Source organism: Lepus europaeus, chromosome 3 (genome assembly GCF_033115175.1).
Source record: "Lepus europaeus isolate LE1 chromosome 3, mLepTim1.pri, whole genome shotgun sequence".
Classification (NCBI taxonomy): Eukaryota; Metazoa; Chordata; class Mammalia; order Lagomorpha; family Leporidae; genus Lepus; species Lepus europaeus.
The window spans coordinates 159,073,236-159,086,330 of record NC_084829.1 but is presented as its reverse complement, the minus strand read 5'-3'; the positions used below and the strand labels follow the sequence as shown (position 1 = coordinate 159,086,330).

Here is a 13,095-nt window from a genome sequence, read left to right as displayed (position 1 = left end):
AGGCCCAGGAAACAGCTACACACGACCCACTCTCCCATTTCCTATACACACAGACAGTAGAAAGCAACAAGATGGCTCAGACACTGTGGTGCAAGATTCTGGGGGTTTTTCAACACAAATTATTGTTTGACCCTCAGAGAGTTGGTATTGCACCCCACAAAGCTTGGCATGGTGCCTTTCTTCCCTGTTCTTGCTCTTGTTAATTTGCCTTTATTCAAATGGCCTTTTCCTGTAAGTTCAAATCATTTGGGGTTCCTTGTGTGAATGATCGATGCATCTCGTCTCTCACATGGCTAGAAGGGCCACGAGCACGATTTTGAACTACAGCGGATTTGGCTGTGGGTTTAGCAGCTGCAGAGAGCCCAGGAGAGCAGTGCTGAGTCCCTGCGGCTGCCTCCCAGGGGACAAGGTCACTTCTTCCTCCCGTGCTGATCCGTGTCTGGGTGACTGCAGAGCCACAGGCGCTCAGCCCACACCTTCAGCTGCCTTCTCCTCATTTTCTGACACCTGCACTGGGGCCCCAGGCTGGCTTGTGAGGCTCAGTGACCCATGGTGCCCTTGCCCCAAGGATTCCCCCCCCCCCTTGTTCCCACCCCACGTGCACTTCTGTGTGGCCACCTGACACTGCGCCAAAGAGATGGCTAAGGCAAAGAAAACAAAACCAGAGAGGGGGTGAGAGAGAGAGGGAGAGAGAGAGGAGGGAGAGGGAGAGACAGAGATATAGAGGAAGAGGGAGGGGGGAGAGAGACAGAGGGAGAGAGAAACAGAGGGAGAGAGACAGAGAGACAGGGAGAGGGAGAGAGAGAGGGAGGGGAAGGGAGAGAGAGAGGGACAGAAAGAGAGGGAGAGATAGAGGAAAAGAGGGAGAGAGGGAAAGGGAGGAGAAAGGGGTGGAGTTGGGGAGACTGATGGAAAATGAGTCTCTTATCTGAGTTCTGAAAGTTCTCGGCCCACTCGCAGGTAGACTTCAGTGAGAACGGACACGGGCCGGCACGGCGGTGCGGCAGGCAAAGCTACAACCTGTCTCTGGCATCCCATATGGGCACCAGTTCATACCCCAGTTGTCCCACTTCTGATCCAGCTCCCTGCTAATGTGCCTGGGAAAACAGTGTAAGATGGCCCAAATGCTTGGGCCCTTGCACCTGCGTGGGAGAACTGGGTGATGTTCCAGGCTCCTGGCTTCTGCCCTGGTCCAGCCCTGGCCGTTGTGGCCATTTGGGGGAGTGAGCCAGCAGATGGAAAAAGACCTTTCTCTCTTTCTCTCTATAACTCTGCCTTTCAAGTAAATCAACCTTTAAAAAAAAAAAAAAAAAAAAAAAAAAACAAAAAACCACCCAAAAGAACAAAGTGTGCACGGGCCATCGGATGGCGATCGTCCTATTGTGAAGCACAACCCCACGCAGGTCCTAAGTAACAGAGGGCGAGGTTTATTGGCTGTCCCGGGAAGGCTGGTCACACACGGTGGGGGCGGCAGAGGACAGCTACCTAACTACAGAACAGAAGGCTAGGCAGCCTGGAGCCCCCGTCCGCGCCTCACTGAGCGGAACAAGCTGCGAGTCGTGGCACTGGCATGGCCCCAGAGGCTCGGTCTGTTGCATTGCTTTCCGACAAAACAGCACTTGAGAGTCCACAGCATCGGAGAGAGAGGGAAGCGAGGGTGCAGCGCCGCCTTCGGGAACCGACACGGCTGCGGGACGGACTCTGGCCGGCATGCAGCCCCACGGCGGGGCGGTGTGCTGCCTTTAGGTGTGGCGTTTTCTAAGGAATGAACGGAACAGCGTGTCTATTCCAGTAGCAGGAACCTCGCGACATACAAGGGCAAAGGCATTCCGGCCACAAGTGCCAGGAGCCGTCCGCAGCGTATCGTCCCGGGGCTTCCGCCCAGACTCGGCTCCTCCTCCCCAGGCCCACCTTGCAGCCCCCGAAGTCCCGGGGCACAGCCATGTGTCCGCTCATGTTCGTCCAAGCGCTCAGGGTGGAGAAGAAAATTCAAATAAAACCAAGCTCTGAGCACCCTCCAGCCGGGCCTGGCCTGCCCTTGTCCAAGTGGTCTCTGTGCCCCGCTGCACCTGTCACGCAGTCCCAGGGCCGGCCCGGCGGCTCACACGGAGCTGAGCTTCACCAGGCCGCGCACCGAGTCCTCGTGCAGTGTGTCCTGGCTGGCCAGGCCCAGCACGTGCATGGTGCGGCTGTGCGCCAGGGGGCTGCCGGCCGCCAGCATCCGGGGTGGCGAGGGCGCCTCGTCGGGGGTCAGGAACTGGTGGCCCCCGTGTTCTTCCTTCAGGGGCAGGATGTCGGCAAGCGCGGCCTCGGCGGCCAGGTTGGGCATGGAGGAGGGCGGCGTGGGCTGGCCCAGCGTCAGGCTGGCGCAGGGCGTGCCCAGGCCGGGCTTCCCTGACAGGTGCAGCTCGTCGCTGGTGAGGCTGGGCTCGCTCTGCAGCAGGGGCGTGGCTGCGGCCTGCAAAACGAATTTGGTGCTCTGAATGCACTGGTCTTGGTCGCACTGGAGAAGCCGCAGGAGCCGGCAAGGAGGAGGCCAGGGCGGGGTGTGAGAAAAGAGACACTGTTAGTGCGGCCTCGGCCAGGCAGAGGCGGGGAGCCGAGCAGAGCCCGCGTGCACCTGGGCAGACCCCACCCCCGCCTACCCCGGGCATGTGGCCAACAGCACCCCGGCACCTGGACGCCCTACTCAGCATCCTGACAACAGCACCTGTCAGCCTCCAGGGAGTGGGTGCAGCTGCAGGCTAGGACGCCGTGGCCTTTGTCCCCAGTTTCAAGCAAGCCCATGGACAGAGTCCAGGCACCGGCAGCAGTCTGAGGGCGGCTGTTTCCTGCACACCGAACACCACACTCACAGCAGCACAACCTAACTGTCCACCAGAGCCGAGGGGCTACACCCGGCCTGCTATTTCCCTACAGTGCAACATCCCCGCGCCCGGCGGGCCCGGGGGATATCGCACTAGGCCAAAGAAGCCAGGAGCAGGAAGTGTGTCTGAGCCCACAGAGAGGGGTCCCACGGAGACAGGGAGGGCAGCGGGGCAGGTCCGAGCGCTGAGCGGGCACTGGGGAGCGTTGGGCGGTGAGGGCTGCAGCCTGCGACTCGGTACCGCCCTGCCACACATGTAAACATCACCAACACGGTCAAGTTTATGCTTGTTTTACTCCAAAAAGGAAAGCCAGCACCAGGGATAACGGGAGCCGACTGCTGTGGACCGCCTGGCTCCCTGCTGCTGGAATTCTAACAGCTCTGGGCCACACGGGTGTGTGTGTGTGTGTGCGTGTGCATGTGTGTGTGTGTGTGTTTTCTGTGGGCACGGAGAAGACCACGTCCTCTTATCTTCTCAGTGTTGTAAGTCCCATGGCATCCATCTCACGTCTTGGCGACATTTTCCCCGCTGGGCGCACACACACAGCCCCAGCTTGCAGATGGGGGTCCCTGACAGCTCTGAGGACATCGGAGGGGTCCGATCTGGGGACGGTAAACGTGAGCCTGTGTGGGACCTCGCCGGCTCCGGTCCCAGGGAGGCAGGGGTCCGGGTGACTCCGTGCTGGAGCAGTAAGCTGGGTGCCCACCCTGTTTCTTCCCATGTCCCTCTGTGCAGAGGGACACCTGGGCTCAGGTGAGCTGGGTGTCTGCCCAAGACAGTGGCTGCCTTGTCAGTGTCCTTGGCCTCTTGGCTGGAACTCGAGGGCTACGGCAGGACTGTGCACTGTTGCTTGGGACTGGGGCCCACCCCACTCTCCTGTTGCCGCAGCCCCAGCAGGGGTTCTCAGCTCAGGGTGAGGGTGAGCAGGAAGGCCGTCACCCGCGGTCACCAGGGCCTGGGCAGGCCACTCGGCTCTGCTCCACAGGCCAGGGCAGGGTGAGAGCAGCCTCGCTGGTCAAACAGCCAGTGCGGGTGGCTCTGCTGGGGCTGGGACCGGCTGTGCTTGGCAAATGATGTTCTACGGGAATCCTCCATTAGGGCTCTTGCTGGTGGACTTCCTGCAGGGCGGCCTCTGAGCCCAGGGCCTTGCCAGTGAACCCATCTCGGAATCCAGGGCCTTTCCTGCTGGCGGAATCCGGTTTCCGACCTTGCCTTCCGGAGCCCTCCCTCGTCCTAACGGTGTCCATCCAGGCGGTGGTGCCAGGTCCCAGGAACGAGGAACTACAGATTAGATGTGCAGGTCTCTGCTGGCCTGGAGACAGCCTTCCATGATGATTATTATTATTATTGTTATTGAAAACTAACTGGCAAATGCTCTTTTAGGGATCAGTCCAATTACTGCTGAGTGGCTCCCAGACTCAGAAGATGTCCAAGGTCACGTGGTTTGAGTGAGAGGGGCGAGGCGGGCTCCCCTTACCCTCCCCGCCCTCCGCTTCCTCCCCACGCTCATGTTCTTCCTTCTACGGGTACACCCCATCAGCCATCCCTTTCCTCTACCCTGATGGCTCCCCTCCCACCTAAGCCTCGCCCAGAGCCCCTGGGCACCCAGCAGAACCCAGCAGCGGTCAGGGGAGTTCCAGACAGCAGGTGTTCGTGGGAGAGGGGCTGGAGGTGCCTTCAGAGACTCGGCGGCAGACATCCTAAGCAGAGCACAGCCCGAGGGAGGGGTGGACTGGCCCAGCGCCCTCCCTGGGCTCCGCCCTGCACCCTGTCTCCGGCCCCAGCCAGGCCCCAGCTGCGTGCACTCCTGCCCACGCCAGCGCCAGACTCACGACTCCGCGGTTACTGCAGCCAACACTGCAGCAGCCTCGCTGCCCAGGGCCCTGGGCGAAAACCCTCACCGGTCTGTCAAGGGGCTTAACAACGAAAAAGGACAAAATGCAGGTGAAGGGGGAAGCTACACCCGAGCCAGGTCACTGTAGAAATCTAGCAGTCACTCAGAAATCCTCCCAAGGGGCTATTCTGAACTTGACCTTCCAGCACCTCCTCAACTTAGACTGGCCCAGCACAGCTGGGGGTGTCTCCCTGCAGTGTAATTAACTTGCTCTCTGCACCCTCCCCAGCGGGGGCTGGTGGCCGGGATACTCACGAGGTATTTATTTAGACCCCGAGAGTCGAAATCCTCATGCATCCCATAACCTTGAAAATAGTTGGGCACATTCACCCTGATTCCGGTTAGAAAACCACCCCCCGGGGGGCACTGCTCACTCACCCACGGCCCGCAGTGGCCGAGCCCAGGACTCTGACGCTCACCAGACACGACACCACGCCCTGCCCGCTGGAATGCAGAATTCTCCCATCCCAACTCCGCCTGCACTGAACTCCTCCATCTTAGAAAGACACTCAGAGATCCAAAGATCGGGGGACATCTGACCTCACTCTTAAGAAAGTCACGGTGAGTGGTCACCTTCCACCTTGCAAAGGCCAGGGACGAAGGGCGGATGGACCTCCGGCGTCTCACCGCCCACTCGGGAACCTATGAGGAAATGACCAGGGTCTCTAGGGTTCCTGTGGAGAGGACTCTCGAAAACTATTCCTGTACCTCTCCTCCTTTCGTTCTTTAACCTTCGCTTCTAATTCTCACCGGACCCCTCCTGATTTCCCTACTCGATGCCCCTCTGGCCTCATCAGTTCTGCCCCTTTCCCCGTATCGGCTTCTCTCCCACTTCCCCACCTGTCCTACCCTCTCTCCTCTTGTTCCTCTGCTTTGTCTCACTTTGAACCTGCTTCCTCTTACTCCACTACCTCGCCTTGCTGGCTTTTCCTCTGAAGACAGTTCAGTCTCCCACCAGCAGAGGGAGACATCCCCGCTTGCTTCTGCACTTAGGATTTGGTGGCGGGCGGCGCGTTCCAGCCAATACCGAGAAGCCGGGCTCTGCTCTCACGGATGGAACCAGTTACATAATCTTGAGGGGAAAACATCAAGCTCCCAGATTGTTTTTGCAGGGACGGTCCATCCACTGTGGACAGCAAACAGAAAGTCAGGCTCCCAGCCCCAAAACAACCTTTAGAGACATCCGCACCAGATGCCCCGACGTCACACGCCTTCGCCCTCAAGGTTGCATTTCTAAGCAAGGAGAGATCGCTTTTTGTTCCTGCAGATTTCCGAGTCAAACGGCTCATGTTGGAGTGCGTTCTGTCTCACCCTCGGCTGACTTTTGGTCAGAAGTGAACCTCGTATGCAGATTAAACTCCGAGAGCAAAGCCGGCCGTTTTCTGAATGGTTTCCTTCTGCTGTTCTGATTCCGTCTAACGTCCTGGAGCTGGGCATCGTTCACTCCTGCTTGGTCGTGAGGCCCTGGCCCTGTGCTGGGGTCTTCCAAATACTCGTTCCGTCCCCACAAGCCACAGACTCCCAAAGTCCACCTGCCACGCAGAGCGGAGTCAGGAGGGGGGCGTCTTGTTCTTACTCCACGGTGTCCCTGCAGACTGTGGAAGCCACGCTTGCTGCTGTCCCTGATTTCTCAGATTCGGTGTGGGGAGTTCTGGAGCACGAGTGTAAGTCAGGCAACCGCTGGTTCAGTCCTGTGCTGGCGCAGGGTTAAGGCGGATGTAAACACAGCAGACCTTAGGGTCAGTACAGAGTGAATGATTCTCTAAAACAGATCCCAGCACTGATGTGGCCGTGAGCACCAGCACCGGTGACCCTGATGCTGCCCGTGAGGCAAGTGCACCAGACATTGGACCGTGCGTGTCCACGCCATCCTAGAAGGGACCTCCCGGTCCTAAGGTGACCGTGAGAGCCAACAGCGAGGCAAATAGCAACAGTGAACCCCCCTCCCCCGAGCACTGGGGTTATCTCTACACAACCCCGGTCAGGCTCCCTGGGCACCCACAGGTGCTCAGGTGACAGAAGCGACAGCTGGGGTTACGGCAGCAGCACTTGCGTGCTCTGGACGTCACAGTGCCCAAGCTGGAGCCCTGAGCGTGCACCTGCTCACAGCCATCCCCCACCGAGTGGAGTGCTCAGCTCTGGCTACTTGCAAAGCGCCTCCTTCAGTTATCTTTCGGGATTATCCTCTTCTGGTGCCCTCACTAGATCCCCATTAGACAAAGACTGGGTGGGTGTGGAGTTGGCAGAGGTGGGAGGAGCTTAGGGAGAGGCAATAAATGCTGATCAGAAAAGTAATCTTCCAGAGGTGGGGACTGTGCCACAGCAGGTGACGCCACTGCTTGAATGCCCCTCTCCCTTATACTGGAGTGCCGGTTTGAGTCCTGGCTCCCCTGCTTCCAGTCCAGCTCCCTGCTTACGCACCTTGGAGATGGCAAAGGATGGCCCAAGCACACAGGTTCCTGACAGCCACGTGGGAGACAGACATGGATGAAATTCCTGGCTTCGACCTGGTCCAAGCCTTGCTTCTGTGGACATTTGGGCAGTGAACCATCAGACAGATCTCTCTCTCCCTCTCTCTCTGTATCACTCTACTTTTCAGATAAATAAATCCTTAAAAAATTATTTATTTATTTGAAAGGCAGAGTTACAGAGTAGCAGAGGTAAAGAGAGAGAGAGGTCTTCTATCCACTGGTTCACTCCCCAAATGGCTGCAATGGCTGGAGCTGTGCCAATCTAAAGCCAGGAGCCAAGAGCTTCCTCTGTGTCTCCCACACGGGTGCAGGAGCCTAAGAACTTAGACCATCTTCCACTGCTTTCCCAGGCCATAGCAGAGAGCTGGATTGGAATTGGAATAGCCAGGACTTGAACCGGCACCCATATGGGATGTCGGCATTGCAGGCAGCGGCTTTATCCACTATTGGGGCCACAGTGCCGGCCCCAGTAAATCCTTTTTTCAAAAAGTAATCTTCCAGCATATGAGGTGGAATCAGATGATGAACACAAGCAAGTCTCCTAGCCCAGGAGAGAGTTACCTGGTCACTTGGGTCTCTGTGACGGCTTCCTGCTGCTCACAGAACAAAATCTGAGCTGGTGAGCAGGTACCTTCCCCTGCCACAGCTGTCTTGGTACAATGCCTGCTGTACCCTCCACAGGCCCTGACACCGTCGCCCCTGCTTCCTGGTCACACGGGACAGCTGTCTCACAGGCTCCGCCACTGCTCTGGCCTGTTCTCTTTTCACTGACTAGACCATGTGTCGGTTCAGCCACACGTGAGCTAAAAGAAACTTCCTTTGTGTCAAAGCAAACATCGGCTCGAAACCGTTCCCTGCAACTCAAGCTTCTGGAGATCTCGAGGGAATGTCAAGGCTCTGGTGATGGTTCTGAGCCCATTTAAATCACCCCCAGGGCTAGGACACACCCACTGCTTGAGCCCCAGCCTGGATTCTGACCTAACCAGGCTCTGATGTCAGTGCTGTAGGTCTGATGGGTGCCCCGCGCCCAGAGACACAGCGCTATAGGAAGTCGTTTCCTCAGCTCCCAGAAGCAGGGCCAGGGGCCAAGGGGGTCTTCTCCCACCACCCTGGTGGGAGAGCATGTAGGCTCCAAGCTGCTGGTTGTGTGACTTTGACCAAGGTCCTATGTAAAGCCCCTTTTCGCCATTTGTCACCTGGGGACAGCTCACAGGCTGCTGCGGGACTGGATGGAAGGTCCTCGCAGGGACGTGGTTAGCCAGCACTGGGCCGGCTGTCAGCCAAGGACTGCCGTGGAGCCCTGGTCCCCTTCCTAGAATGGCTTGACCTTCACCCCTACGGCCCCGGCTAATTCAGCAGAAGGTTTGTGGACTCACTTTTCTCCCCTGTTTAATGAGGGATCAGAACACGAGAACTTTCGCATTGACTATGAGCTCTAACTCTATTCCCAAAATGAAAGAGAGAATAAAGAGAAAGAGGATGGATTGCTTGGCGATTTGCTGGGCCACTTGTTTCTCGTGCTGGGGGGCGAGGGTGCTGCTTGACATCTACGCTGTACCAGAGACCTGAAAACCTGGGGGGGTTGGGTCCCTGCTGGCCACCGTGCGCTGGCTCACTCTGTGACGGTCTTGGTTGGGGTCTGCTCCAGGCAGCCTGAGCAAGCTAGAGGGAGGAATGTCCCAACTGCCCCCAGAGAACCAGGCTGGCTCTCAGTCTAGAAATAGTTCAGCTTGTGTTTCCGTTTTTTGACAATCCCTGGAAATCGCTCGGAATGTGTCTATTTCTCTTGGCCCTAACATTACTCCAAGGGGAAGAAAGCAAAGCAAACAGACAGGACCTGTGACCCGCGCTGGAATCCACTTTGCTAGAGGTTCCCAGCTCCCTTGGCTGGCAGAGTTACATGCATTTCATAGACTGTTAGGGAAAAAAACACATGAAACACTGATTTCCCCCTGGGGCTAATTCATGGGCTTGTTTACGCTCACTGAAGTTTTTGGCTACATCTGCTCCTTCCCCCCCACTTTTACAAATTACTCTCATTTTTAAAACTTTTTAAGCTTTTCTTCCTTTTTTCCTACTTCCAACATCAAACAATGTTAGCATAAAGCCTATGACAAAATGGCAACAAATTAGACAACTGAGATGAAATCCCCAAAACACACACACACACACCACTGAAACTGACACATGAAGAAATAGAAAGTCTGAGTAGACCTATAACAAGCTCAGAGCAAGTCAGTGATCAGAAACTACTCATCGAGGAAGCCTCCAGACCGACAGCTTCCTTGTGATTCCTTCAGACCTCGAAAGGAAAACTAACACCAGTTCCTCACCGACTCCTCACAAGACAGAAGGGAGAGAAACCCTTCCCGACTCACTCTGGGAGGTCAATATTACTTCCTGATACCAACACTGGACAAAGACCTCACATGAAAAAATAACGCAGGCAGCGGCCAGTGTGGTGGCACAGCGGGTAAAGCCTCAGCTTGTGATGCCGGCATCCCCCATGGGCTCTGGTTCCTGTCCTGGCTGCTCCACTCCCAACCCAACTCTCTGATAGGAAAAGCAGCAGAAGATGGTGCAAGTGCTTGGGCCCCTGCCACCCACGTGGGAGATGGAGAGGAAGCCCTTGGCTCCTGGCTTCTGGCTTCAGCTTGGACCAGCCCTGGCCATTGCAGCCATATGAGGAGTGAACCAGTGGATAGATCTCTCCATCTCTCTCTTTTTCTCTCTCTCTGTAACTTTGAGTTTCAAATAAATAAATACATCTTTTTAAAAAAAATCTAGATGGTATCTCTTATGAAGATACATGCAAAAATCCTCAACAAAATGCTAGCAAACCAAATCCAGCAACACACAGCCAGGATCACACTGGCGACCAAGTGAGATCTGACACGGAAACACAAGCAATGAGAGCCCAACAGGAAAAGCCAAGCACGAGCTTGCTCCAGGGGAGTTCTGAGCTGCAGGCCATGGCCAACCCCCCTCGTGCAGCAAGGGCTGGCTTCCTGTCTCAGGCCTGCTGGGAGAGGGGGGAGAGCAGGAGGTCCCCACTGATCGTCTTCTAGGAGGAGGGGGCTCTCTCCTGTGGGTGGGGACGGAGATGGTGTCCTGCTCTCCTCACCCAGCTGATCTGCAAAGATGGGAGATGCACTCACAGGCAGAGCTGGAAAGGACATTAGCTACAAATCACTCCCAGCTCCCACTGCGCAGACGGGGAGAACTGAGGACCGGAGGCAGAGGGAGTTGGTGATGGGAGCTCACTGACGGGCGCCTCATCTCCCGTCCGAGTCTCCTTCCTCACTCCAGCCATGACCACTGCTGTCCTGCTACTCAGAGAGGACACAGTTGCTCTGGCTGACCTGGCCTCCCATGCATACCTGGGAGATGACACCGACAGTAACAATAACAGCCAACACTACAGAGAACCGCTCCGCTGGGCAACGGGCTAAGTGCACGTTAAGGTGTTTGCTTCTCGGAGACCCTACTAGGCACACTTGTCAGTGTTCCCATTTCATGGGTGGGGACAGTCAGGGTTGCTCAGCTACTAAGTGGCGGCAGCCTGCTCTCTGCACGACTGATTTCCGACTTTCTTAGAGAGGGATAAGGAAGGCAGCTTACGGTCGGGCGGCGGACATGAAGGTGCTCCCCAGGTGAACAGGCATCCCTGCGCAGGGGTCACCACTGCCGGGAATGTCCTGGCTCAGGGATGTGACTCAGGGTTCGGTGTTGCTCCTGAACCTGGAGCGGTGCTCACCTGGAAGTTTCGTTTGTGACCGGGAGAAGGTGGACCAAGGGACTCGCCTGTGTAGGGTTTCCTTCCTGTAGCGCTCCTGGGCTTTCGGGAGGGACCCCAGTTCTGGGACTCCGGGCAGTGTCCTGTGTCTGAGCTCACAGGGCACAGCTGTCAGACGTCACTGTCACCTGCCGGTGTGGCTCCTGGGACAGACCCGAGTCTTGCTCGCCTCTCGGCAGCCACGTGCTTTCTGAGCCCTCTCTGTACACTCTGCAGAAAGGGGTCTGAGATGCTCTCTGGCCTGTGTGTGCGGGGCTGGCAAGGCAATGTCCACCTCTACTCAGGCGTGTGTGGTACAGCCAGCAAGGCGTCTGAGTTCCCTGTCGGCCTGAGTGGGTGGCCTGGGGCCACGGGCCCCTACGGACCACCCCCAGCAAGACTAAGTACACCTCAGGTCCATAGTGAGGCAGACCGCTTCCCACAAGGACAGGCAACTGCAGCCTAACACGACGGTGCACACCCTGACCTGCAGTCCCTGGGGAATCTGATCGGCCACAGAGTGAAATGGCCTCCCTGTCTCCTTTGTCAACCCTGCCCTGGCTGCTAGCCACACAGGCACCCAGCTGGTGCTCTGTAGAACAGTCCCTGGATTCTGTCCCAGCTCACCCTGACCCTCAGTGGCGTACGGGGCACAATGCAGGTAGACAGCCTTCACGTTGTAAGTGCAGAGTGCACAGTGCCGGGGAGTCGTGCCCGCTGGCTTTGCCCAGCCTGTAGACCTGCAGAGGTGACCTCTAGGGAAGGGTCGTGGTGCTCCTTCCTGCCTGGGGTTCCGTGATGCCCCTGACTCTCGGCCCCCTTGGGACACTGCACCCTAGAAACCCCACACCCCTGGCCCCCTTTGAGTTCTCCACCCATAGTAGGAGGTCAGGCAGAGCTCCTGAATGCGAGGTGGCCTACAGTGTGGGCCATGGCCAGACTTCCGGTGAACTCTGCCCACACTGGGCATTCCTCGTGCACTGTGAGAGGCTTGGCAAGGCTTCTGAGCGTGGGCGCTTGTCCTCGGCGCCCATGAACTTGAAGGAGTGCTGTCTGCAAGGTGAACGCAGGTGCCGGCGTCCACACACTGAGCTTGGCCCCTGGGGTGCATGACCAGCCTCTTCTAAAACTGTTTCCGCAGTTGGCTCCGGATGAAAGGAGACCCTGATCATCTGCCTTGAACACAGCTGGTGCTTGGTACATGTACCCCCTTTCCGGGGAGCCTGTCTCTTGTTCTCTGTCCTCATTTTCCTCTTCAGAAAACCATGGGGGGGGGGGCTCCAGGGTCACGTGTGTAGGGGACAGGACAAGCAGATGTCTGGTTGCACACGGAGGGGACTGGCCGGGATGTGACGTGTGCACACCTTTGCTTTGAGAGAAGATCCGCCTGCTGGCAAAGCAAAGGAGAGCGAGACACGCAGACACCACCGCTAGCCAGGCGGGAGACTCCATGGCAGTGACGTGGCCCCAGGGCCATGCTGCGGGAAACGGTTCCCTAGTGGACGACTCTCGAGCTGCAGGCCCCCGTGGTCTGCCGCCGCCCCTGCTCGCCCCCTGCATCTGTGATCTGTCCCAGGCTCTGCGGTGGCTGAGTCAGCTCTGCCCAGGGTGGACGGGGCTGGAGGGCCGGGAGGTGGGGTCCTCTATACACATACGGGGACTTCCCCAGCGAGGCCCTCTCACCTTCCAGACACCCAGGGGATCCCAAGGCACTGGAGGTCGGGACCCGGCCACGCTGTGGTTTTGGGTGCTGTGGATACTGCTGCCTGCCCAGAGTCTCCCACTCGCAACACAGAAACAGATCCCACGTTCCTCTCTCCCCTTTGGACACAGGACACACGCAGGCACGCACGCACGCACGCACACACGCTTCGGAGACGCCTCCCTCAGACTGCTGTGAGAGAATGAACACCTGTCTGAGGATTCACGCTAAGGTAAAGCAGGGAGACCTGGTGGCGCCATGCACTCCACACTTAGAGAAGTGAGGGGCAGGGACAGCGCAGGGGGAGGCGTCCCACCAGGCTGTCTCGAGCTGTTTGGGGACAGGGGTGTGGCGCACGTGCGTCCCCCTCCTAAGAGCCAGCCAAA

At 57.6% G+C, this 13,095-nt stretch overlaps 1 protein-coding gene across 2 annotated transcripts in view; it reads right to left on the bottom strand.

Annotated features, from left to right (window-relative positions):
- Positions 1 to 1,385: 1,385 nt before the first annotated feature.
- Positions 1,386 to 13,095, bottom strand: part of ZDHHC14 (zinc finger DHHC-type palmitoyltransferase 14) — a 258,037-nt gene continuing 246,327 nt past the window's right edge. The window contains exon 9 of one of the 2 annotated variants that reach the window (XM_062186976.1): positions 1,386 to 2,503. In XM_062186976.1, the coding sequence (XP_062042960.1) occupies positions 2,102 to 2,503 (402 nt within the window). In that variant the 3' untranslated portion in view covers positions 1,386 to 2,101. The remainder of the gene's footprint in view (positions 2,504 to 13,095) is intronic. The other variant, XM_062186977.1, reaches the window with a different exon arrangement.